Raw genomic sequence first — 27,651 nt, forward strand, 5'->3', positions numbered from 1 at the left:
CACAGCCCAGCCCCCTGTTGTCCAGCTCCTCTGGGCTGACCGACCCTTGGATCAGTGTTCTCCAGCCAAGTTTAACCCTTCTCGGGGCTCCGCCCGAGCCCCCCGGCTTCTGTCTGGTTGCTCCAGTGACCCTTAGTTGGCATTGTGCCCACCCTGGCTACAAGAACTGGTTCAGAGCTGGGCTGGAGGGGCCGTGTGTGACCTGAGGGGACACAGCCCCGTGGCCCTTGCCCCTCCACCCTCAGCCTTTTATCCTCTGACGTGAGCTGAAATGGCTGTGTCTCTGGGTTTCACATGTCGCCTGCCTCTTGGGGATTCAGATGGTCTCTGTTGCTTGTTTTTATTTTGCTTCTTCATTTCCTCTGCCCTCCTCCTTTCTCCCTTTGCTCCCACCCTGTCCCCATCTGTTGCTGCCCCACGGGGGTCTTTTCCTCGCCTCCCAGATGTTGCAGGCAGGACTTGGAATGGAAACAGAGGCGTTCTTCCTTCCGGCCTTTCAGGAAGGAAAGGAACTAGCAGTGTGTGCAGCTGTTACCTGCTGGGCACTGGGCTAGACTGTTGGCATGCGCGATCTAACATAACGCTCAGAGCAGTCCCCTGAGGTGTACACTCTGTTATCTCTACTCCACAGATGCAGACGCTGGGGCTCGGAGGATTTAGGTGCTGAACTGAAGGTCACATGTTACAATTGGTCTTCTGATTTAAAATTTTTTTGTTTTCCACACTTTAATGTGCCTATGAATCAACCGAAGGATCTTATTAAAATGCAGGTTCTGATTCAGGAGGTGTTAGGCTTCAGCATGAGATTCTGCAGAATTGAACAACCTCCAGGGCTGGGCAATGCTGCTGGTCCGTGACTGCACTTTGAGTAGCAGAGTGAGGAGCTAGCAGATCTTCCACGTGCCCTCTCACAACACCACTACAGACACACCCCATGTGATGCCTCCTGCAGTGGTCATCACCTCCATCTCCTCCACCTCTCCCCCTTGTTGGGAATTGCCAATGGGGCAGCTAAGGCTTTCCTACCATGCCCAGGACATCATAGGCTGACCCTGCATGTCCCAAAGCCCAGCTGACTGACCGTGGTCTCCAAGCCTAACCAGTTTTGGAATATAGGGAAACTGAGGCTCAGAGAAGTGGAGGGACTTGTCCAAGGTCCCATGCCACTTGAGCAGAGAGTTCAAGATTGCTGCTCCTAATCAGTGATATTTTTGCTTCAACTGAGGCAGAGGTCTGGGAGTTCTAGTCCTGTTCTTCTCTTTAACTTGCTTCGTGACTTAAGGCAAGTTACTTCCCCTCTCTGAACCTCAGCTTCCCCATCAGAAAAAAATGGCTTAACCTCTGCCCTATTGTAAGGGTCAGATGGGAGAATGTCTAGTTTACAGGCGTAAAGGATTTTTATGAGCCCTGAGACCCCTAATCCTGGCAGGGTGGGAGGAGCCCGGTAGGTCAGAGAAGTGGGCTCCCATGGCAGGGACTTCACTCCCTGAAAGACCTCACTCTTCTGTCTTGGAGAACCCCCGCTTCCAGCCTGTTTCCCTGCAGGCTGGGTGGTAACCAGGCATTGTTAGATGGTGCCCCTTTCCTAGCTCTGGTGCCTGTTATTCCACCATGAAGGCCCTGGCTCTGGTTGGGAAACCAGTGGTGATATCACCCTGTGGACCACCTCCTTGTTACTTAAGAAGAAGGGAATGGAAAGGTATGATTTAGTTGACAAAAATTCACTTTACACACCCGGTGAACACACTTCCACATGAGACAGGTTGGCCTGTGGCTGGAGAGAGCCAGTGCCTTGGGCCTGGGGGACGTGAGTAAGTGGGCCCTCACTGACCACATGACCAGGGAGGGCCTGCTGGGGCCAGAGAGAGTCTGTTTCCCACCAGCTTTATCTGGGAGCCATGGGTCTGGGTTTCTCATCATCTGACCTCTGTGAAATGTATTTCCTTAAGGAATAAATGGATGGAGAAGGACACCCCCCCTCCCCCCCACCACCAGGAAAGGAGGGTGCATGAGAGGGAGGCCTTGCAGGACTCATAGCATGGTGAGGCAGAGCTGCCTGAACTGACCTGGGAAACTGGAGCTCTGCTCCCCAGGCCCACCTCCACCCATCCCACAAAGATCTAGTGAGCACCTACTCTGTGCCTGACACTGTCCCAGGCACCGGGATTCAACAGAGGACAAGCCTGGACCTCTGCTCTCCTGCGGCTGGTATTCTGGAGGGGACAGACAGACAGACAGTCTCTGGGTTTATGCTGTGCATAACACATGGGGACATGATCCATAGCGGGTTAGGGGTTGGGGAAGGCCTCTCACTGAGACCCAATGCTGGATAAGTAACCTGGGACCAGGCAGGACAGATGTGTCATAGGTGGAGAGCCCAAGCTGAGAGAGTTTCACTCCAGGAGAAGAAGAAGGCCGCTGTGTTCGCAGTATGGGAAGGGTGAGAGGGCCCAGGAATTTGTGCGAGAGGAGGCAGGCCCAGGCTGCGCCAGGCCTCATAGGCCAGTGAGGACTTTGGGTTTTTGTCAAGGGCGGTGACAAGTTGGGGAAGGCTCGTGCAAATGCAGGAGGGTGAGCAACAGCCCCTAGTCTCAGCTGTGCCTCCAGTTCCCTGGGGATGGTGGGCGAGCCCCAGCTTTGGTGGTATCTTCTGTGGTCTACACAGCACCTTCTTTCCTGGGCTTCCTGAGCCCATAAAGACTCTCCAACATTTACATTCTGCTTTGCAAAGTCATGTTACCTCCCTGGGTCTTAGCTTCTGCATCTGTACCATGTGGAAATACCCACTTTGCTGGTAGTAGATACCACCTACTTGGAAAGTGGCTTCTTAGTCTGAGATTTCAAATGAACCCAGTAAAGCCTTTAAGTTGCCGACAAAATAGCATATGTGAATAATAGGTATGAGTGTGTGGGTATGGGGAGGTATAAAATTCATGTGCAAAACATAATGTCGTCGTATTTCTAACATGGAAGAAAGAAACAGAAATTTGGCTTCCTGTGTATTTGGTTTTTGGCAAGCTTATAATGTTGAATTCACTCAGGTTAAATAGGAGTATGATGCGTTGCCACTGTGTAGTTTTTAGTTAATAAAAATGGAAAACCTAATTAATTAGCTTCCTCATCATCCCTCCCACTTCCAAGCCCAGGGCGCTGGCAGGCTGCGGGGGTGGAGAGCATGCAGGGGCTTCCCCAGGGAGCCCAGCGTGGGAACCACAGGACCAGATGGGCTGTGAGGCCCTTCCCGGCTCCCACGCTGTGCAGCAGCCCCAGCAGGGGCAGTTGTGGGCTGCGTGTTGCTGAGTCATCTCTCCCTCCACGGGCTGTGTGTATTGGCTGACAAGCCAAGGCTGCTGTGTTGGTGGCTGAGCCCTGCCCTGGGTTCTTGGGAAGTTGACTTCACCCTCTGCCCGTTGGGCTGGGGGATCCTCAGCTATTCTCTGCTCCTCCAACTCACCCCATGGTCTCCTCTCTGTTTGAACCTCCGGGAGCCGGCCACCTTGGGGCTGCCCTTCCAGAGTGGGAGTGATGCTCCCTGGCACGATAGCATGGCCACAGTCAGCCCTGGGCAGCGTGGGGGCTGGAGATGTGAGCCGGTACCTTGCTGGCCCGATGGGCGTGACATTTCCTCAAATGCCATGAAGGGGCTGCCTGACCTTCACTCTCATGCCAGACCCCTCTTTCTGCCTCTTTCTGGGTTATTTATAACAGTGTGAACAGGCAGAAGGGCTTCTCAGCTGAGCTCTGGCCCAGCTCCCCCCGGGTCTCCTGCCAACCACGGCAAGGAACACATAAATAGAAGCAAAGAACGTGGACACCGTAGGACCCCAGAGAACTCCTCCAGAAGGAGTGGGCCAGGCACTTTATTTTAGGTCTCTGGGACTTTTAGCATTTAATTTTATTGTGGTAAAATATGCATAAGATAATATTGGTCATTTTTAAGCGTACAATTCAGGGGCATTAAGTACATTCACGACTGTGTACAGATAACACCACTGTCCATTTCCAGGCATTTCTTCATCCTTCTCATACCCTCAGGTAGCTGACACATGCCAGTCCCTCCTCCCCTGCTCTTGAACATATTCTGATTTTGAGGGAACTCCAGAAAATGTGATGGTGAAGGACAGCGATCCTGCAGTGTGATCAGGGAGTTGAGGGGTTGTCCGTTTTCAGCTGCAAGGAGTGGGTGCTTTCCCAGGGCTCACTGTAGCCCTCTGCCTTCCTTCCCATCCAGTAAAGGAATCAGAATGGGAGAGGAGGTCCTGCTTGCTGGGAGAACCATGAATCTGCTCTAATCTCTTTTCTTAAGCAAAACCTATTCATTTAGCAAACTTCACTCCTGTCTTTATGAATCAGGCAAGTTTGTTGCAACTCACCTCAAAGCTGAATGCTGCTCACCATGGTCATGGACCATTTATGGCCTTTGATAAAAATGTGATAACAGTTCCTCACCTATAGATAGCACTTTAGAGTCCCAAATGCCTCACTGGACAGGACTGGAACACCGTAGGGTTATGGGCTCCATTGTAGAGATGTGGAAACCGAGCCCCCAGACTAAAGGGATCTAAGACAGGATCCAGTCTCATTTCAGTCACCAGAACATACAGTCACTCATTCTCACTAGGATTAGGGGGCAATGGCACCCCACTCCAGTACTCTTGCCTGGAAAATCCCATGGACGGAGGAGCCTGGTAGGCTGTAGTCCATGGGGTCGCTAGAGTCGGACACGACTGAGCGGCTTCACTTTCACTTTTCACTTTCATGTATTGGAGAAGGAAATGGCAACCCACTCCAGTGTTCTTGCCTGGAGAATACTAGGGATAGGGGAGCCTGGTGGGCTTCCGTCTATGGGGTCGCACAGAGTCCGACACGAGTGAAGCGACTTAGCATCAATAGCAGCAGCACTGTGAGGCAAAGGAGACACGTGGCTCAGGCACAAAAGTTGAGATGACAGAAAGTTCAGTAATCAAGATAAGTCATATTTTAATGCAACACTTTAAATATGTTGCAATAGTTAGTGTTAGTTAATTTGTTAATAGTCGATGCCAAAATATCCATTTTGAATATAATAATATCACATCTTTTAAAGGTAGGAAGACTGCCATGCGGAGCCAAATAGTCTGAAGCAAAAGGAGAAGTCAGTACCACTGACCTTGTCTTTATTTAGCGTTTTGATATTTTGCTCATCCTGGATTGGGGGTCGGGCATTAATTTTGATTGTTTTCACAATATTACATCAAATATGACCTGTCTCGATTGCTGGATGTTTGGTGCCTGAGGTTGGTACCTCCCGCACCTCAGCCAAATCCCAGCCATGACTCCACCTTCCAGTGTCTGTGCCCTCCTATGACAGAGGACCCCCCTGCCTCCCAGGCCTCAAGTCCTCGTATGCCAGGGCCTTGCAACCACTGCCGAGGGCAGCATTTGATCCTCGCCATCTATTTTTGTGCCTGCCCTTCAGTGATGATAAAACGTTGCTCTGGGTAGAGCTGATGTGTTGAAATGGTGAGTGTCAATGTCAGGTGGCCTGTGTGATCGTGTGTCTTCATTTTTGGCCTCTCAAAGGGGCCTGGAACCAGGGAAGAAAAGGAGTTCCTGGGCTTTTGCCCTCACAGAGTAGGACAAAAGTCATTATCGGGAAACTGAGGCTGCCGGGCAGTTGGCCCTCGTCTCGAGACTTAATGGAAAAGATGTCCGGGTTACATTCTCTTGCTCTTGAGCACCACCCTTTACAGGGCGCTTCCACATGGCTGTCACTTTGTTTATTGAGCAGCCACTACATTCTAGGCATTCTGCTAGGGGCTGGGGAAACAGCGGGGAACAAGCTTCTGCTCGGATGGAACTCCTAGCTGGGGGAGGTAACATATACAAGTAGATACATGAAAAACGGGGAAGAGTTCTAGAGAGGGGTGCTGCTGCTGGTTACACAACAGTGTGAATATACTTAATGCCACCGCATTGCCCAGTTAAAAATGGTTAAAATGTAAAGTTTTATATTATGTATATATTACTACAATTTAAAAAAAATACCGGCAAAAGTGGTGGGGGGACATCAGAGAGAGAAAAGTGCTAATTGAGGAACTTGGAGTAGGTGATGGGAGAGAGGTTGGCAGCCACTTCAGGATACAGTGGTCAGCAAGGCTCGTCTCAGAGGGACACTTAATCTGGGCTGGGGCTGATAAGAAAGGACCAGCTGTGCGCAGATGAAAGCAAGAGAAGGCTTCCCAGGCCGAGGGAGCTGCCGGCACAGAGGCCCCAGGGTGGAAACTCAAGCCACACAACCGTTCTGTGTTGCAGGCCGGTCCCTGGAGATGGAAAGAGGCTAGGGGACGCCCTGCAACTAGCAGGTGATCAGCCAGGGCCAGCCTCAACCAGTCTTAACAACCGGTGGATACCTGCACGCACTTCGCAGCTTACAAAGCGCTTTTCCTGCCGCTCTCCTTTGAGTTCAAGAGGCCCTTGAATTCAAGTGCAGAAAATTGATAGCAATTGTAGGGGAGCACAGTGTGCGAATGGCAGTGCCCCGGAACACCCTCACTCACTCGTCCGCTCGTGTCACAGAGTACACTTTACGCTTTTCAGATAAACAAAACACCAGCTTTCCAAGCCAGGGGCAGCCTGGGCCGCCTGGCAGGTGCCAGAATGGGTGGTGGGGCACTGATGGCATCCCCTAAGACCTCGGTGCCAGCCACCTGCCAGGACATCCAGGAGCTGCTTCACCCTAGGCCACCTTGCTCAGGCACAGCTCTCAGAGATCTTAGGGATCTCAGCTGGCAAAGGGGCTGCTGGAAGGCAACAGGGAGGAAGAAAGGATATGACTAAGATAACACCTGTCCCAGGAGACTTTCTGCCTCAGTGTCCTTGTCTGCAAAATAAGAGTCTTCTGTCTCTGGAAGTGTTTCCCTAGGTTCCTCCAGTGCCTAAAGCCCCAGATCTGGGAGTCCATTGTAGAGATTAATTTTCTGTGCTATGGAGGCTGCAATTCATGTATAATAGTCACCTTATCTGATAAAGAGTGGAAACTACAGCTGGGGGTTGGAGGGGTAGGTGGAGGGCCAGAGAGGGGAATTCCTCAGACAAAGTCAGTGAAAGCACAAAACCATAAAACCTAATACCTACCTAGGTTGTTTAATGAAGCCATATGGCATGCACATTCATTATTACCAGTCTTTGCTCTGGGACTGCTTGTGCTGCTGGCACTGAAATCCCGAGCTCTCTTCTGCCTAGTCCACGCCCACACTGCCAGGGCTCCTGTTTCCAGACTGGGGATGCACTCAATTGGATGAAGAATTTAGACTCCCGTCAAGCAATCTAAGTGCAGATTCTTCAGAGTCTTGCCAATGTCTTCCTAATCTTCTACTATTAATTCACCCACACGTAATTTGACAGCAGGGTTTTGTGTTTTCTTTTTAAGGAAAAAAAAAAAAAACAACACAAAAACAGCTCAATTTTATTGACTCCTTCCATAGCCTTCAACTTAGTTTCCGTTGAAGTCTCTTCTCTTATCCTCATATTTTCTTTTGATGAACCATTTCATTAAAGTTTGTACTTATCAGAATTCCTTGGTGGTCCAGTGATTAAGACTGCATGCGTCCACTGCTGTGGGCCTGAGTTTGACCCACCAGTTGGGGAACTGCAAGCTGTGCAGTGTGGCCAAATAAACAAATAATTTTTAAAAAATAATAAAATTTGTAAAGATTGGAATTCCCTGGTGGTCCAGTGGTTAGGACTCTGCACTTTCACTGCAGAGGGCATGAGTTTGATCCCTGGTCTGGGAACTAGGGTCCCACATGCCCCATGGCACAGCAAAAACCAAAAAGTCTGTAATTATAGTTGTGTTTGGGAGAAAACACAACCGACATTGAACAAACAACCCAGACACTGGAGGCAGGTGTGTAGATGACCTGGAGGGTTGTCTCTGAGACACTGGGGCACTGTGGGCCTTAGCAATGTGTGTTGTTACAGGAAGGGATGAAGAGTGTGGATTAACCCGGCCTGTTGCTTAGGGAAGCGTCTGTTGTACCAGAGGCCTGACAAGGCCTGATTAGGATTAGGTTTGATGGCAAGTAACAGAAAACTGCCCAAAATGATGAAAACTTTGAGGAGCTCCAAGCTGACTGCTCCCTCACGTCCTAAGGTGACTGACCCAGGGCCGATTGGTGCTTTGAAATATCAGGGACCCCACCTCCTGCTCATCTGTCTACCAATCAGAGCTGCCTTCTCAAGGTCACTGATAACTAACTTGTCATCCTCTCTGGTTGTCTGGGTCTGGCCTGGCCTTGTAGCCCAGTTCTGAGCCCTGGACTTGTTTTGCTCTCTGGGTTGGAGGACCCACTCCCACCAGATCTGGTGATCTTCCATCAAATCACCTTACCCTAAGCCCTGAGTGGGCAGCTGTGTGGCTGGGGGTTGGGACCTGGTTGAAAAGGGCTGAATGTCACTGAGTTTGCCCTCGGCAGGCCTGGGACTGACGCTTTCATGTGGAAAGGGCCTCCATGATGTTTTGAGACACTTAGCCTTGAGTGTCTCGGTAAAAGATCCTTTCAATGGTCTGCTTTATCTTTAAGCTCAGAATGTTTTTTTCTTTTAGGCTGGCTCAGAGCTCCTGCATTTTCTACTTATTCTTCCTGGAGCTTAATTTTGTGTCTATGACTCCTGAGTCTTATTTCAGAGGAGGCTGGTAGTATTTCTTTGTGGTCTAAAAATCAATTACTTTTCCTACTATTCTCCTGGAAGCATCTTTAGGAGTTTTGTACTAATTTGGAAGACAGTGGGAAGATTAGATTTTTTTTCTTTTGGTTGTAAGAGGGATGAATCAATTATAACTTTTTCATTGGTAGATGATAAACTCCAGCTGGCACCTAATCTGGAGAGGGAACTTATTCACTCACATATTTGTGAAAAACAGGGACTAGACTGGCTTCAGGCACAGCTGGATCCAAGTGTTTACACTCTTTTCTCAGGAATACATCTCTCTTTGCTTCTTTGCTCTGCATTCCCTGTGCTGGCTTCATTCTCAGGCAGAAGCAAAAATGTCTCTCAGTGTCTCCAGAATTACATTCAAGCAGCTGGGCACCCTTGTCCAGATGCTCCAGCACATTCCTGGTGGTCACCCTGAACCACTGCTATGAACCAGTTGCCATCATCACTGGATGAAACCCTTTAAATTGGCCAGACTGTACTCACCTGGACTGACTGGGTTGGGAGGAGGGATGATGTCCTCAAGGAAGATCAGTGGGCTTCCACATTAGGAAGGGGAATGGGTGGGAGGCCAGCCAAATAGCAGAGATGGGAGGAGAAAAAGGAAAACATCTTTATAGTGAAATGACCCTGTGGGGACTTCCTGCGTACTTACTTCCCTCCCTTCCTAGAAGGCAAATAGAGGCGCAGGCTCATAGGTCTAGACCAGGCTGGGTCTAATGGATTAGCAGTGGCCGTGAAGGCTCCTCGTTGCAAATGCTTGGGGCTCATTGGGAAGTAGAGCGGTGTTTGATTAGTGGTGTCTGCCACGGTTAGGGAGGCAGGAAAGGTGAGCCCAGTGCTACATACCTGTACCCCTAATAGATCTCATGCCCAATCATTTAAAAGGGAAAACTTGCCTGAGACCTTCAAATACAACTTTGTCAGTGAAGGAGGCTCCAAGCGGGCAGTAGGGCAGTGCTTAGGGCATCCAAGATGGCAGTCAAGGAGTGTGTGAGGCCCAGAGCGAGCCAGTGTGGTCTGTCCATTAGGGCAAGGTCATCCTCCAAGGGAAACCACGAGCCACAGTAACACTGGAGTGGGGGCTGGTGCAGGCTGAAGGAACAGGATTGAGGGCGTCAGGTTTAGGACTGAGGGGATGGGTCAGGAGACGAGTTCTTGAAGCATTGACCCTCTGAGAGGCCCTGCTCTGCCCATCAGTGCAGTGGGAACATTGACCACTGCCTACCTTCCTGCCTTCTGGGAAGGTATTATAGCTGTGAATGTCACTTGAATGTCAACTCTAAGTGCTATATCTGTGACCACCATTCACTGGGTATCTAGACCTGTGTTGTTTTATCTTTGTAAGGACATTGTGAAGTAGGATTCTTTTATTATCCCCATTTTGTTGATAGAAACTGAGGCTACAAAATTTAGGTCCTGATCTCAAAGGATGAGTGTTAGTAACCAAGCCAGGCTTAGCCCTTTGTCTTTCTTGTCTGGGCCTCTTTCCATGTTAATACAGACCTTCCTTCTGTACCTTTGTTTCCCCCTCCATAAATTTCATTTATTTATTCTGCCTTCATCCCAAAGTCTATGTGGATCACAGAAACTAGATAAGTACAAAATTATATCAATCGCTTGAGCACGATGGGTCCATAGGGTCTGTGTGTTTGATATTCTCTTTTCCAGAGGGGGCAGTGAGAACCCAAGAGAGGAGGCAACCCACTGAAGGATGCATAGTGACTGCGGGCAGGCCCAGCACCCAGGTTCTGTTAGTGCAGTTGCCCCTCCCCGCTCCCGCTTCCTTCCACCAGGTATAACTCTGAGAATGTGCTCTGGCCAGGCGCGCTAAGCTAGGCGATTTGCTGAGTGTAGTCTGGAAAGTGGAGCCACCAATTTTTCCTGCAGAGGCATTCTGTCTTAAACAGGGAATCGATTTCTGACAAGATGCACAAGCTTCCAATGAAGGCACTTATGTGAACCTGGATGAAGCACCATTAATCCATTGCCAGGAGTGTTTATCTCCCTGGCTTGGGGCAGCCGCAGCCTGCTTAGATATGGGATGTGATGTTGCTGGAGGAATGGGTACAGGTGATGCAGCAGCCAGAGGTGTTCCTGCCGCAGTGGTGTGAGCAGACTTGTGGTGGGGACCACCGGGGGCTCTGTGCCTGGGGCCAGCGCACAGCACAGCACGTGTGGCCCCAGGCCTGTCCCTGCTCAGCTGCAAGCTAACCCTGTGACTTGGGTCTTTCTCAGACTTTTCCCAAAGCTCTGTCTCCCCATCCATAAATGGGAATGCATGCATGTATGCTCAGCTGCTAAGTCGTGTCCGACTCTTTGCAACCCTAAGGACTGTAGCCTGCCAGACTCCTCTGTCCACGGGATTCTCCAGGCAAGAGTACTGGAGTGGATTGCCATTTCCTCCTCCAGGGGATCTTCCTGAGCCAGGGATTGAACCTGTGTCTCCTGTGGCTCCTGCATTGGTAGGAGGATTCTTTACCACTGTGCCACCAGGAAAGCCCATAAATAGGAGGAAATGATTTTAAAAGTTCCTTCTCACCTTCAGAAGCAGGATGTCAGACAATGGCACAGGCTGTGCAGGGAGCCAGGAGACCCAGGGTTGGAATCTCAGCTTTGTGTTTCTCGGACCCTGGGTGCTAAGGGTTGAACTGCATCCACCATTCAAAGATATGTTGGCCTCCTAATCCCCATTACCTCAAAATGTGACCTTATCTGGAGATAGGGTCTCTAGTACAGAGGTCATCGAGTTAAAATGAGGTCATCAGGGTGGGCCTAATCTAGGGAAATTTGGACATGGATCCTGGCATGTGTAGGAGGAAGATGATGGGAAGAGAGACACAGGGAGAAGACGCCATCCACTTGCCAACAAGAGAGGCCTCGGAAGGCGGCACCCCTGCCAGCATGTTGATCTCAGGCTTCCGGCCTCCAGAACGCGGAGGCAAAGTATTTCTGTTGTTTGAGCCACGCAGTTTGTGGTGCTCTCTTATGGCAGCCCTGGCAGACCAATACAGTTGACGGGATCTCAGAGTTTCCTCATTGGTGGTAACGGGGACAGTGACACCTGCCCTGCAGCGTTGTTAGAGGAATCCAGTGAGAGAATGCAGATGAAGCGCTGGGCCTGGCCCACGGTGCACCTGCAGCGTTGTTAGAGGAGTCCAGTGAGAGAATGCAGATGAAGCACTGGGCCTGGCCCACGGTGCACCTGCAGCGTTGTTAGAGGAATCCAGTGAGAGAATGCAGATGAAGCACTGGGCCTGGCCCACGGTGCACCTGCAGCGTTGTTAGAGGAATCCAGTGAGAGAATGCAGATGAAGCGCTGGGCCTGGCCCACGGTGCACCTGCAGCGTTGTTAGAGGAATCCAGTGAGAGAATGCAGATGAAGCGCTGGGCCTGGCCCACGGTGCACCTGCAGCGTTGTTAGAGGAATCCAGTGAGAGAATGCAGATGAAGCACTGGGCCTGGCCCACGGTGCACCTGCAGCGTTGTTAGAGGAATCCAGTGAGAGAATGCAGATGAAGCACTGGGCCTGGCCCACGGTGCACCGGCAGCGTTGTTAGAGGAGTCCAGTGAGAGAATGCAGATGAAGCACTGGGCCTGGCCCACGGTGTATAGAAAGCGCTCAGTCATAGTGGCCAGCCTGTGCTCTGACGCCCCTGCCCCCACCATTCTGTGAGTGGGGCCTACAGGAGCCGGCCGCATTAGAGGCCCTTTAGGTCACCTGAAGCACCCCTCCAAAAGCCTCTCGAAATATGGAGAGGGCCAGAGAAATCACTGTTAATGCAACGCTTAATGGTTTTTAGCCAGAGAGTGGCCTCAGCCCTAATCGACAAGGCCGCGAAGCTGAGATTTCTTTGTTTTTATGTCCTAGGTACACTGTGAGTGTGTCGAGCTGCTCTGTGAATCACTAAGTGCAGTGGTCATGGCCCCTTGATGGTGTTTTGTAAAGGCAGTGGCATGGCTTTCACAGGAAGGATTCTCATTGGATGACCCTGAGCTAATCCATTATCCTCCTTGGACCTCAGTGTCTGTATGTGCCAAGTGAAGGCGAGTCAGAAGTTCTTAGCTGTGTCTACGAAAGGTTAAGAGGTTCAGAGGTTCAGTCTGAATTCCTTGCACACACATGCATTGTGCACACATACCATGTCTGGTTCTGAAAGGGGTCTCCTGAATTGTCCACAAAGACCTGGACAACGTCTTGGGACAGCTGGTTCCTTGCTGATCTGAAATTCTGGAATTCTGATTTAAAACGTGTTTATAAGATTCAAGAGGCAAGTCTTACAGAGGTGGCTGCTCTGAGTTACTAGGATGGGCTGATTCTAGAATATATAAAGAGTTCCCCAAAGAGCTTATAGGTGGGGGCTTTGCTGGCCAGCCAGCTGCCAGTTGCTGAGCATCTTTGTGTCTCTGCTTTTGGCCTTTCCTCCTGCTCCACAGGCCCTCAGTGGAGGGCCTCAGTCCTCCCAGCCCTCCCGCCTGAGTCTCTACTGGATGCTAGTCAGCCTAGCCCACCCGCTTGCTTCTACACTGGCCCCACCCCCACCATGTGCATGCTTGTGTGCTAAGTCTCCTTAGTCATGTCTGACTCTTTGCAACCCTATGGACTGTGGCCCCCCAGGCTCCTCTGTCCATGGGGATTCTCCAGGCAAGAATACTGGAGTGGGTTGCCATGCCCTCCTCCAAGATGTCTTCCCAACCCTGGGATTGAACCCCCACATGTCTCATGTCACCTGCATTGGCAGGCGGGTTCTTTACCACTAGTGCCACCGCCCTCATCACACTTGGCATAAGACCCAAATCCATCCAGTCCCTACTTGAGCTGGCCTCCACTGCCTCTCTGAAGGCATCTTCTCCCTCCCCTTACTCCAGGGCTGAGCTGCAGCCTCACTGGCCTGTGGGCAGTGCCCGACACTCTAGGCTTGGTCCCCACCTGGATCTCTGCCTGAAACCTTCTCCACACCTTCAACTGCCTGGCTCCTCCTTCACATCTCAAACCAGACGTTGGCTTCTCCAGGAAGCCTTTGGTCAACCCCATCTAAGTAGATTCCCCTCCCTCTCTTGTCCTCCATCAGTGCACCTGGTTTGTTTCCGCTGTGGCACTAACAAAATCTGTAATGAAATATGTATGTGTTTTCTTTTCCCACTGAGATGGCAAATCATAAAGGAATGCACTGAGTCTTATACATCACAGGGCCTGCCTCATAGTAGCATTTAATATAAGGTTTGCAGGCCCCTGCTATCATGCACGGCTCATTTAAATACTGACAAAACCAAGTGCTAATGAGGGCCTGGAACAATAGGAACTTCCATACAGCCTGTGGGAGTGGGCAATGGCACATCCACATTGGAGAGCAGTTTTTCAGGTAGTTTTATCAAGGTTCACCAATGCTTTGGAGAAGGGAATAGCAACCCACTCCAGTACTCTTGCCTGGAGAATTCCACGGATGAGGAGCCTGGCGGGCTGTAGTCCATAGGGTTGCAAAGAGTCATACACAACCGAGCACGCATGCACAGACACTTACCATATGAGCAAGCAATTCCCAAGAGAGAGAAAATTGCATGATGTATGAGTCTTTATCACGCAAAGACTTGTACACAAGTACTGTAGGCTTGTTCCTCACAGCCAAAAACTGAAAACAAACCAAACGTCTGTTTAGAACAGGCAAGACCACTGTACCCCCATGAGCCGACTCAGTAGGGGAGGAGGAGGCAGCCCCAGGAGGCGGCTGAGAATCCTCACCGAGTGACACAGGGCTTAGTTCCCAGGAGTGTTGAACACATGTGGCTCGGAGGAAGACCAGGCAGATAGAGGGCAGGCACGGTTGGGAGTGTCCCTGGAGTTGCACTCTCTGGGCATGTGCTACCTGGCCTGAAAGCAGGGACTGGCTGCTTGCGAGAACCAGCCTTGGTGCCGCCCGGGTGTACAGGATTCTTGCAAAATGCCAATTAAGACATTTGACCCAAATTCAGATAAAAGCCTTTTTCCTGTGTCAAGTTGAGCTAATAATATACATTTATTCATAATTTATGAGGCCTAGTAAGTGGTAACAATTAAGGAAAAGGCCTGGATAAAACCTATTTCTCTTCAGTGTCACGCAGGCCTCTTTCTGTTCTCAAAGGAGGTTCCACCCATCTCTGCCTGCCATGAAACTCTGTTTTATATTATTTTTTAAAATTTGTCACCATTCCTGCTTGCTACCATTTATTGAGCACTTACCAAGCCAAGTTATAGCATTGCCTCATTTAATATTAACCGTATGAGGCAGATGTTATTGTCCCATTTTACAGACGAGATAGTTGAGCTTCAAAGAGGTGAAGGGACTTGCCCAAGGTATCACAGCTGGTACATGGGGATTGTGATTCATAGACGCTGGACCCCAGTGTCTATGGTATCCTGTTTCTGTGTCAGCCTCCCCCAGCTCAGGCTGTTTCTGAATCTGCAAGGCACCCTTCTATTGGTAACTTTTTTTTTTTTTTTTTTTTAATTTTTAAATTTCTTGGTTGCTCCCAGTGGCATGCAGGATCTTAATTCCTTGCATTGGAAGCTTGGAGTCTTAACCACTGGATCCCCAGGGAAGTCCCTTGGTAACTGTTAAACCTGGGAGACCAGGGTGAGAAAGTGATCGCTTTCTGAGTCTATCGTCTGGGTTAGGCTGAGAATCTGCATTGTTTCCATCAGGTTCCGGGTGGTGCTGCCCCTGCTGGGACCACACTCTGAGAAGCACCCGTTTAGTCAGTGCTGTTACCAGGTCCTTCCTGACTCTCTTCTACCCCACCCACCACTTATGGCCTTCTAAACCTCCTATGTATTGGCACTGTATTCTCATATGTATTATCATCAACAGTGTGTGGCTTGAGTGTGTCTCATTCTTTTTACACGTGTGGGATAGTATTTTACCTGCCAATGTTCTGCAGTTTAGATTTAACATGATATGCATGTATGATATGATAACATACATAATGCCCTCATTCTTTTCAACAGCACTGTAGTATTCCATGATATAGATGGTTATACTTTTACTTACCTATTGTCTGCTGATGGGTAATCGTCTACCCTTTTAGACATGACAATTATTTCTGGGAACTTGAGTGTTTTTCTAGAATGCAGCAATCACTCAATGATGTCAGTTCTTGCTTTTTGTTGTTTCCTTATTCATATAGAAGGATTGTTGCCTTCTAGAAATCCCCTTTCAAATGGGAACAGTTATAGAAAGGAGTAGTTCTCTATTTACAGGTTGTAATCAAGTTTTCAACCAAACATTTCTGGGAAGAGAAAAGAGGTCCTATGTGGGCAGGGCTTTGAGGGGTGTATGGGAGTGTGGAGGAGAAGGGAAGATATAGCAGGCAGGGGCATTTGTAATGCTAGAGCCTGACCTACCTCCTGGTAGTTTCAACAATTGCAAGAGGATGAAGTAGATCTTTGCATTTCTTGGTCACTTGGCAAAATCAGGCCCTAGACAAAGGCAGCCAAAGGTTCAGACTGCCAGTATCCTAAGTAGGAGGGTCCCTTCTTGGGTCTAGCCAGGCTCAGCTCTGACCCACCTCCTTTCTACCTGTCTCCTCAGGGTGGGGGATCTGGGGAGGAACAACTCTGTGCTGACTTTCCTGAGCTCGACCTCTCCCAGCTGGATGCCAATGACTTTGACTCAGCCACCTGCTTTGAGGAGCTGCAGTGGTGCCCAGAGAACTCCGAAACTGACCCCAGCGAGTACAGCCCTGATGACTTGGAGCTCTTCCAGGTATGCCCTCCGAACCTCACCACCGTCTGCCTCACCCGTGCCTCTCTCTGCCCCTGAAAGCCTGGCTGCCCTGAGTTACCTTCTTCTCCGCTTGCATATGCAAAGAAGACTCTTCATCCACTACAGCTATTGGGACCCTGTCTGTTGTCCTGGGTCTGCACTTGGTCTTGGGCAGCTCTCACCCTCTCAGAGGCAGTATTATCGCCTCTGGGAAGTGGGGACTGGGAGGAGCTACTTTCTCCATGCCCCTAGTCAGAACCGAGTCTCTCTGTGAGCTAGAGCGAGTTCCTCCCTTCCTTGAATGATCACACTGAACTCTCATTCCCACTCTGTGAAGCAAGTGAGATTATCTCCTCATTTTACAGATGAGGAAACTGAGGCTTGGAGAAATTTAGCTACATGCCTAGGGTGATTTACCTTGTTAGTAGCTGAACTAGATTGAAACCCAGTTTGCCTGCCTCCTAAGCCAGAGCTTTATAACCATGCTGACGCCATAATGGCTGACACCATAATGGGACTGACTCCCATTCTCTGTGGCAGGACTGTCCCTGTGTATGTATGTTCACTCACTTAATTTTATTAACAACTCTCAGGCAGGAGTGTATTTATCTCCATATTTCCATTGGTACCTAGAGGTTCTTTATTTATTTGTTTTTTCTTTATTTTTATTTTTTAAAAAAATTTTAAATTGGAGGATAATTGCTTTACCGTGTTGTAGTGATTTCTGGTGTACAACAATGCAAATCAGTCATAATTATTTATATTTATATATATTCTCTCCTTCTTGAACCTCCCTCCCCCCTCCCATAGAGGGTCTTTAAGAAGAAGCAATGCCAGGACCTGCAGTTTATATCTGTGCCTCTTCCCCTGTGAGCCCCACAGTCCTGGAGGCACGTTTCCTTTAAGAAGGCCTCTAATGTGCGATAATGTGATGTCTGGGATTTGCTTCAGAATAAAGCAATCCCTGCATGCATTTGCATGTGTGGGTGTGCAGCATGGAGAGTAATAGGTGAAATAAGATTAACCATGTTGAAACTGGGTGATGAGTACATTTGGAGTTATTATTCTTCACTTGAAATATGCTCCTATATAAACACTGGAGGAAGAATGCATATCTCCCTGTGCCTGTCTGACAATATAATAATAATTATAGTAATAACAATAACAACAATAATAACATACCATGTGCCAAGTCAGTGTGCCAAGAGTATCATCTCAAATAATTCCACTGACAAATTGTATCATTCCTTCTAGAAATGTTTATGGAGCTCCGTATGTGTGTCAGACACTGCATTCAACAGTGGACTCTACGGTCTAGAGGGAAGATTGACCCTAGATCAGGTAATACATAGTCAAACAGTGGTCACTAGGGACATGGGCACAATAAGAATAAACCTGGGATGAGGAGCGTCTGAAGAAACTGGGTGGTCAGGAAAGTCCTTTCTAAGAGATGCTTCAGCTGAAGGAGGACAAAGGAGCCTCATGGTGATCCCAGAGCCAGGAAGCAGGAAAGCTTGCTGTGTTGGGGAGCCGAAGAGCTGGAGGGCAATAGCTAAAGGGAAAGTGTCAGGAAATGGGGGGTGGGGATAGGCTAGGCAGGGGCCAGATTATGCCTGCTCTTCTGGGTCATATTAGTGAAAGTGATAGCGGCTCAGCTGTGTCTGACTCTTTGCAACCACATTGTCTGTAACCCACCTCTGTCCATTGAGTTCTCCAGGCAAGAATACTGGAGTGGGTTGCCATGCCCTTCTCCATGGGAACTTCCTGACCCAGGAACAGAATCTGGGACTCCTGCATTGCAAGCAAATTCTTTACCATCTGAGCCACCAGGGAAGGAGTTGGATTTTCCCCAAGATTATTCTAACCTATCAGTACAAAAATTATCAGTAACCCATTTTACAGATGAGAAAAGTGATGCTTAGAGAGGTTAAGTAACTTGCCTAAGGCCACACAGTTAGGAAGGGTCAGTGTAAGTTTACTCTAATGCAGGAACCCAACCCCCTCGCTGTTGTGTGACGATCAGCAGGACTGCGGTCTGGTTCTGGCTCCATCCAGGGCCTCCATTCTTTGTCACAACAATGGGGCAAACTGCACTCTGCTATTCCCTCCCTCAGAGTGGGGCCAACTTCCAGGAAATGCTTTCAGGTTATAGAGAACTGATGAGCGAGAGGGATTTGGATGCTGCCTAAAGACCATCCCTGATAGCTCAGTGGTAAAGAATCCGCCTGCAACGCAGGAGACCCTGGTTCGATTCCTGGGTCGGGAAGATCCTTTTCCCGGGAGAAGGGATAGGCTACCCACTCCAGTGTTCTTGGGCTTCCCTTGTGGCTCAGCTGGTAAAGAATCCGCCTGCAATGTGAGAGACCTGGTTGGATCCCTGGGTTGGGAAGATGCCCTGGAGAAGGGAAAGGCTACCCACGCAAGTATTCTGGCCTGGAGAATTCTGTGGACTGTTATAGTCCATGGGGTTGCAAAGAGTTGGACATAACTGAGTGACTTTCACTTAGCAACTTAAAGACCATCCCCACCTAAACTGTACAGGCCCTGCCTACTCAGAGACTGGCCAGACCCACTAGTAAGCTCCTGCCAGGAGCCTACGATGTGCATGAAATGGCCTCAGACACAAGTCAGCCTGGTGTGGCCCTTGGGCTCTTTGCATAGCAAGGAAGGCAGAAGAATCTTCAGAGATGGTCAGGACTGTGGTGGAACTCTGCGTACACTGCCTCTCTCCCCTTCATGCCCTGCATTCCATAACCTGCGCCACCCATCACACCCCGGTGCCCCTCTGCGAGGGTGATTACATGATCGGTGCCTGATTCCTCCTCGATCCCCTCTCCACCCCTGGAGCTTGGGGGCTGATACAGCACTGTAAATTGTCATGGTCCCAGGCTGTGCACAGAGACCAGCACTTTCTTTATTTGTTAAATAATTAACAAATATTTCTGTGAATACATCCTTCAACACCCAGCTCTCACGTTAGCTCTTCCTAAGGCAGGTGGTCAGTCACTTCCTCTCTGGGCTCCCATCCTGTGCATGCATGTGACCTTCAGAATTCAAGCTCCTTGAGGGCAAGCAGTATTTTGTTCCTCTGTGAGGCCCTTGCACATTGAATTGAAAAGACTCGGTCATAGGTGTTGAATGAAGAAACTGATTGCAATGTTTTCTTTCCTGCCAAGGACCAGACATGACCCATTCCAGAGTCCTTGATGGAATTCAGAGCCCAGAGGTTCTAATACGCCTCCGCCACTGACTGGGACAGAGTCCTCACTTGACCAGTGGCAGTTGTATAGGCATGCTGCCTTGAGTCAAAGCCATGTTCTCACAAGTCAGGTGGCACCATCGCTATGGAAACAGACCCGGAGAGTGGAGAACAGCTATCTTTACATAAAGAGCTGACAACTGCCCCCGGAGGCAGGGACAGTACCTTCTGTTTGTGTGCCCAGAGTACTGGGGCCAGGGCCACCGTAGGCTAAACTTAGTAAACATTTTTGGAAGAGGCAGGCGTTTGGTTTTGTCACCATGTGCTGTGTGGCCTTGGGCTAGTAGCTCCTCCTTGTTGCGCCTCAGTTTCCCCAGGTGAGAAATGAGGAAAGAGCACGGATTAGATCAGCGGTCCTTAATCTGTTATAGGGAGAGAGCCACTGGGTCCTTTTAGCCTCTGTGGACCTACCCCCAGACAAAAGGAAGGGAAAGTGACTTCCTGGGTTTCCTGCACCCCCGTGAATGGGGGCAGTCTCTGAGTGTTCTTCTGGCCCTGGGAGCCTGAACTCTGTTCTGTTGTCTTTCCCTCAGGCCCCTCTAGGTGCTCAGAGTGAAGGTTCTCCCTCTGGTTTCTTGAAGGTTCCTTTTTCTCCAGTCTCAGAACGCTCAGGAAGATTGGGGGTGGGGACGAGCCTATTAATATCCCTTCCTCAGCTGATTAACTCTCCATTAATTTGCACTCCGTTTCTAAGCAGAGCTGGGAGAGCTGAGCTAATGGGCCTGGGAAGAGGAGAGGGGCGGCCTGGCTCCCTGTGATGTATTATCCTGGGGTGCTGATGGGACCATGCCGAGGGCAGGGCCGGACTCTCTTCCCTGACCCCACCTGGCTGTTCCGAGCTGGAGCTGCTAAGGGAGGGCTGAGGACAGAGTGGGAAGGCCTTCTGTTAGTCATTTTGTAACCTGCTGGGGCTCCTTGGCGGTCTCTACCATCTGGTATTCATTTCAGCACCATGCCGAGTACCTAGTAAGTCCTTGACCATCCTCCCTACCTGCCTCCCAACTTGCTGTGTGATCTTGACAAGTCTCTCCTGGACCTTCATTCCCCCCACCCCAAAAAAGAATGGCAAATAGGCTTCCCTGTGAGTTCCAACCCAGATGATCCACAGTGTTGCCTGGAGGGTTGTGTTAAGAAAGGGCATGGAAGGAACAGTGGGTGGGGGCATGAGGGATGGGACCCACAAGCTGCATGTTTGACTTCCCTGGTCACTGTGTGACCCCCACAGGCCCTTCCAGCTCTGATACTTGTGATAATTCAGAATATCTCTGGGCCTTTTTCCTCTGGCTGTGAAAGCCTGACCCCTCCTTCCTTCCAGTGCTGATGACACTGAATGACTTGTGAATCACTTCCCTCTGGAATGGGTTCTTTGAGACTCTAATCTCCCCAGTGGTCAGAGTTCATTTTTGGTTCACTCATTCTTCCATTCATCAAATCTGCCTGGAGCCTCCCACGCCCCAGGCACTGAGCTAGGCCGAGAAACAATTCACAGAGCCCTTGTGTGGCTGCCTCCAGACCGGCCTCCCTAGTAACCCTTGGAGGGAAACTGACTGGGGACCAGGTCTTCCCCCAAAGCTTCAAGGCTTAGAAATGGGAAATGACTTACCCAAGGTCACCCTGTCAGTGGTAGAGTGCCCCCCAGTCAACCCCAAGAGTAGTCCTTGAGCCCCATGTCCAAGATCTTAACTCCCCATCAGGCTGGACTGATTGCTCTGGAAACACAGGTTTGGGGGTCCGGCCTGTGGATGGGGATTGGGGCTGCCCCTTGAGCTCTTTTGCATTCCTGAACTGGAATTCCTGGACCTGCCCTTGGACCTCCATCCTGGGGGCCCAGCTCAGGCTAACCTGAAACCTTCCTTTGACCTTTCTTTTATTCTTAGCTGTCTTGCAAAGTCACACCCACGTTTGTTCTCTTCTCCCCATGTCCCCCTTCGAATTACTCAGCTGCTGCTCTGGCTGCAAGGCCTGAAACAGATTTAGTACAGCCAAAAGGCCGTCACGGGATGTGTATTTCAGATGAACTTCCTGAAGAAAGGATAAACAGCCTGACCTGGGATGGGAAAGAGCGCTGGTTAAGACATCATGTGACAGACAGGCCTCCTGCCAGCACAAGCCCAGTAGCTGGGCTTTACTGAGTGAGACGCTCAGTGCCTCACCTGGAAGCAGGGTGATCTCCGTGCAGGGCTGGTGAGCTGGGAGTGTGCATGCAGACCCTCGTGTCAGAGATCTGAGACATCAGAGAAGGAAGCCTGTCAGTTCATCTGTGTGTGCTGTGCTCTGTGTCAGCTCTGCCTCTGCCCCGGATTTGCTGTGTGAATGAATTAAATGCACCCAGGACATGTTGGTCAACCTCCATGAGGCTCAGCTTTCTCAAATGCAAAATGGCAATTAGAATAGTACCCCACCCCCCTTTTTACGCTATCTAGGTTTTTCATAGCTTTTCTTCCAAGGAGCAAGCATCTTTTAATTTCATGGATGCAGTCACCATCTAATATGATAGTGGACTTTTTGCTGACAAAGTTCCATAGTCAAAGCTGTGGTTTTTCCAATAGTCATGTATGGATGTGTGAATCGGATCATAAAGAAGGCTGAGCACCAAAGACTTGATGCTTTTGAACTGTAGTGTTGGAGAAGATTCTTGAGAGCCTGTTGGACTGCAAGGAGATCAAACCAGTCCATCCTAAATGAAATCAATCCTGAATATTCACTGGAAAGACGTATGCTGAAGCTGAAGCTCCAATACTTTGGCCACGTGATGCGAAGAGTCGACTCCTTAGAAAAGACCGTGATGCTGGGAAAGATTGAGGGCAGGAGGAGAAGGAATCGACAGAGGATGAGATGATTGGATGGCATCACCGACTCGATGGACATGAGTTTGAACAAGCTCTGGGAGATGGTGAAGGACAGGGAAGCCTGGCGTGCTGCAGTCCATGGAGTCACAAAGGGTTGGAAATGACTGAGTGACTGAAGAACAACAACCCCACCCCCACAAGGGTTATTGTGGCGTTTACCTGAGGCAGTATTTACGAAGCCTTTCTATTTCTTTCATCAGCCAAACCCTTTGTCCCTGGTCTTGGCATTAGGTTTTCAGTCTGCCTGGAATCGTCTTTCCTCAGCTCTTTGCCTGGCTGGTACCTTCTCATCTTTCAAGCCTAAGTTTCAGTATTAGTTGCTCAGAGCAGCCTTCTTTGACTGCTGTAAATAGCCTATAAATCTTTACCGCATTCTTATTCTGCATCACAGCTTCCTTTTATTTTTTTTCCCAGGCTTTCTCACTCTCTGAAATGATCTAGTTTTGTTTCCTTGTTTAACTCTTTTCTCCACCGGAGGGTAAACTCCGTGAGCTACCAGTCTGTACCACCAGTCTCCAGTCATCGCCAAGCACATAGTAGTATGTATGTGTTAGGAGAAGGAAGAGCGGGGAGGGGAGGGGAGGAACTGCCCCCGCCACAGCCATCGTCATCGCCCTCACCCCCCACCGCTGTCATCGTCACCTTCACTGTCACTGTCATGCTTATGGCAGGAGTCATAGTGGCAGTGGTAACAGTGGTGGTGATGGGAGTGGTAGTAAGGAGTGCTTGTTATGTGCCGGGCCCTGTGTTCAAGCATCTTACATATATTTACTTAGTCCTTGACAATAGCCTTATGAAGTAGGTCCTGTTGTTACAGTTGGTAAATGTGAGATCTGGGATCCACCCCAGCTCCAGATCCCAAGCTCCTAGCCACCACACTAACCGCCCTGCCCATCCATGAGTGAATGAGGCTGTGGGCCCTGGGAGCCCACAGGGGCATGGCAGCTGTTGTCCTGTTGCTCTGCTCGTCACTGTCACGGTCGAACCTTGAAGCTTCCAGTCTTTCCACCAGCTGTCTGGGCCCCAGGGTCAGAGAGGCTGACCTGAGGCTGCCAGTGGCATAGACCAGCCTCAGTACTCTGTCCAGGAGTTTGGACACAGGAGGCTGTGGTATGAAGTGACTGTCCTTGGAGGAAGGGATGGGTGTCCCCTGATTAGCATGTGACCCTAAGCCAAGGCCCTTCCTGTTACCACCTGCTACCTGCTCGAAAATCTCTGATTCTTAGAGTCCATAGCGCATTTCTTTGGCATCTGCTTCCTAAGAAACTGGGAAGATCTAAGCAGGTTTGGCGGGAGGATGATGGCGGTGGTGGTGCAGCTGCAGGTACAGAGCAGATTTCTATCCAAAGTCGCTGAGCCCAAGGCATTGGCTAACCGTGTCGCCTCTCTGCCTCTCTGCTCGCTGCAGATAATCGACAGTGAGAATGAGGCCCTCCTGGCAGCGCTCACCAAAACCCTGGATGACATGCCTGAAGATGTTGTGAGTCTGGCTGCCTTGCCAGCCCTGGATGATGGAGACACACCCTCCTGTGCTTCTGCATCACCCATCCCCTCCTCTGCGCCCCCCAGCCCCTCTCTGGAGGGGCCCCCTGCCTCGGCCCCTGAGGTGGATGAGCTCTCGCTGGTGAGAATCTGTTTCCAACTGAAGTGATGGTGGTGGCCTGAGATGTGGTGTGTGGTTGTAGGGGTGGTGGGTGCAGGGAAACCAGCTCTAGGTCCTGCAGGGATCTCTGTGCATCACCGGCAAGGGTTCAGGGCACACAGCCTGGACTGGTGGTGGGCAGCCTCCCTGGGCTTAACCTGCGACTCTGTAGGCCCTTTGGGATTTCATGGATTTACCCTAAGTGTGCGTTAAACCTTGAAATTAAATGCAAATATTTTCCACAGACCCTTGGTGGTTCAGACAGTAAAGAATCTGCCTGCAATATGGGAGGCCTGGGTTTCATCCCTAGGTTGAGACGATCCCCTGGAGAAAGGAAGGGAATGGAAGGGAATGGAAGTATTCTTGCCTGGAGAATCCCCATAGACAGAGGAGCCTGGCGGGCTACAGCCCATGGGGTTGCAAAGAGTTGGACATGATTGAACGGCTGACTTTCACTTTCACTTTTTCACACATATACACACAGTGAAAAATGCAAGCAGGAAGTATGGAGAGTTAAAAGCAAAACCTCCTTACCCATCTCATAATGGCTTTTTCTTTCCCCAGATGTAACCATGGTTACTGATCTGTTGTGTGACTTTCCTCTTCTACTTTTTTTTTTAATGACAAAAAGGAGCCTCCATTACACACAGCCTAAACCTTGCTTTTCTCAGTGAATTGTGTGGCATGGAAACTTTAAGATGAACAGAGGTAGCTCTGTTTTATCCTTTTTGTCAGCTGCATAGTGTTCCCTCATAAGAAGGTACCATAACTTCTTTAACTAATCCTCTGGTTGGAGGATATGTGCATTGTTTCAACTCTTTTATTGTTCCATTACTTTAGACTGTGTCCTTCACCAGGAGGAAGTGGATCCATTCCTAGAAAACAAATTCCTGGGTCTTAATGTATGTGGTTTTTCAGTTTAGACAAGTACTTCTAGCCTGACCTCCAAAGGGGTTGGACCGGTTCATACTCTAACCAGCAAAAGTTAAATGCTACCTGAATCCACGTGGAATGTGGAAACGTACACATGGCATTGCAGGTTTCTGGGGAGAAGGTCTCAGCCTTTTCAGATTCCAAAGGGATTTCAGAAGTTGCCAAAAGCAGTTGCTCTTGTCGCAGGCTAAAGGTGCCAGAACCCCAGATGTACTGGCTTGTGAAGTCCAGCTCATCTGTCTGGGGCTCCTTACCTCATCACTGGCACTCCTAGGGCTGGTGAGACTTAGCTGGAAAGTCAGGGCCTATTGGAGGTGGCAGGGATCTTCGGTTGTGGAGAGTTAGAGCTGGACAGGCCCTTGGTGATCATAAAGTGCACCTCTGGGGAAACTGAGGCCCAGGGAGGTGAGGGCCTCTCCCAGGATCACACAAGTTGACGTGCCAGCAAGGGCTAGAACCCAGGTCTTCTGATTCCTAGTCCAGGACTGCTTTCCCTCTCTCCTGCTGACTTCATGTTCCCCAAAGCAGTGTGGAACATTTAATAAGCACCTGTGCGTGCCAGACTCTAGAGTGTGTTCAGTCCCATGTTATGCTCCTGCTGATGAGGGTCGAGCGTCCTTTCTGATTAGAATCAGACCTCTTGGGTTTGAATCTCAGCCCCACCAGTGAATGCTCTTGTGCCTCTCTCTGACTCAGCTTCCTGGTCTGTAAGGTGGGGTTAATAGTAGTGCTTATCTCAAAGGCGGTTGGGAGGAGTACAGCAGATAATGTAAAGCACTTAGAACAGTGCTTGGTACAAAGAAATGGCTCAATAAATGCTATCTAAGTGATAGTCACAACCGTCAGCCATGGTGTTAGTAGTAGTAGTAGTAGTAGTGGAAAAGTGAAAAGTGAAAGTGAAAGGCACTTGGTCATGCCCGACTCTTTTCTACCCCGTGGATTATACAGTCCATGGAATTTTCTAGGCCAGAACACTGGAGTGGGTGACTGTTCCCTTCTCCAGGAGATCTTCCGAATCCAGGGATCGAACCCAGGTCTCCTGCACTTAAGGCAGGTTCTTTACCAGCTGAGCCACCAGGGAAGCCCAGTATTAGTAGTAGTAATACTTTGTGTGTGTGAGCACGTGTGTGCTCAGTCACTCAGTCACGTCCGACTCTTTTTGACCCCATGGACTATATAGCCCACCAGGCACCTCTGTCCATGGAATTTTCCAGGCAGGAATACTGGAGTGAGTTGCCATTTCCTTCTCCAGGGGATCATCCCGACCCACGGATCAAACCTACATCTCTTGCGTCTTCTGCATGCCAGGTGGATTCTTTCCTACTGCACCACCTGGGGAGCCCAGTAGTAATGGTTGTGGTAGTAACAAGAGGAATTCTGAATAGGACTCTGCAGAGGAGCCACACCTGAGTAGGGAGGTAGAGAGCGACCCCTGCTGGTCGCCAGTTGGTTGTTCCCTCTCACGCCTTGCTGTACTTCTGTTTCAGGCACTATGCTAGGCACACAGGACACTTGCCGTCTAGACTCCCCACATTCCAACATAGTTCTAGAAAGGCCCTGAGAATTTAAACAAATTCTTAACCTGGAGTCATGGGTCCCAGAGAGTCCACGTGCAGAACCCATGGACCTCTGCATACGTGTGTGTTTTCTGAGGCTAGCAGCTTCTCTCGTATTCTTACAGGGACCCCTGAATCAAAAAAGACCCAATTATTTAGTCTTCCTGCTCCTGATTTACACACACACATGCACACGCACATCCATGCACACTCACAACCTTGGAGAAAGCAAGGCCAGGAGGAGAAAAGGACTCACCCAAGGTCTCACAGTGAGTTGGGTTGAACTGGGTTAGAACCAGGTCCCTTGCTCTGGTATGACCATCTTTTCCTGTCCATGTCAGAGAATCACAGACATGCACATGCTGGTTTGGGGTCTCGGTAGGGTCGTGTGGCTTCTCTAGCTCCTAGGGCAGTGGGAGTGGCCTTTTCTGTGGTTCCCGGGCCCTTGGCAATCCCACTGGGGGGTCATGTCTCCTGAGGAAACACTCAGTGCTAAAACAAAAACCTCTCAGCTTCCTGACTTGTTCTCAGCTTTGGCTGTGGTAGGATCACCGGCGAAACCCCCAGGTGCGCTCAGCTCCCTGCTTTGTTGGCTGGAATACACTGAGCACCTTTCCTCTGGGTGTAGAAGTGTGAAAAGCTTATCAACTTTTATAGAAAAATTATAAAAGCCAGACAAGCATCAGCTTAGGATGCTTCCACTCGTGTGAAAACAGCTGGCTTGGTTGGAGGTGATGTGTACATATATGCATTCTTGTGTTGTGTATGTATATATTTCTGAGTCCCACCTCAGGAAAGGGTCACAAGAAGGTGGTTAATAGCAGTTGTCTCTGGGACCTTGGACAGGAGGGAGACTAGCTTCCCGTTGTCTACCCGTCAGTATTTGTGGTATGTGTATTTTTTACCATTTCCAAGTATTACTTGTTAAAGTAAAGAATCAATTTTCTAAACAATATGATTAAACAAAAAGAACAGA

At 49.7% G+C, this 27,651-nt stretch overlaps 1 protein-coding gene across 2 annotated transcripts in view; it reads left to right on the top strand.

Annotated features, from left to right (window-relative positions):
• Positions 1–27,651, top strand: part of PPARGC1B (PPARG coactivator 1 beta) — a 120,748-nt gene that overhangs the window by 68,049 nt on the left and 25,048 nt on the right. Inside the window, exons 2-4 of one of the 2 annotated variants that reach the window (XM_070793843.1) lie at positions 16,263–16,436; positions 17,691–17,777; positions 23,953–24,168. In XM_070793843.1, the coding sequence (XP_070649944.1) occupies positions 16,263–16,436; positions 17,691–17,777; positions 23,953–24,168 (477 nt within the window). The remainder of the gene's footprint in view (positions 1–16,262; positions 16,437–17,690; positions 17,778–23,952; positions 24,169–27,651) is intronic. The other variant, XM_070793844.1, reaches the window with a different exon arrangement.

The sequence above is a fragment of the Bos indicus genome, chromosome 7, assembly GCF_029378745.1.
Source record: "Bos indicus isolate NIAB-ARS_2022 breed Sahiwal x Tharparkar chromosome 7, NIAB-ARS_B.indTharparkar_mat_pri_1.0, whole genome shotgun sequence".
NCBI lineage: Eukaryota > Metazoa > Chordata > Mammalia > Artiodactyla > Bovidae > Bos > Bos indicus.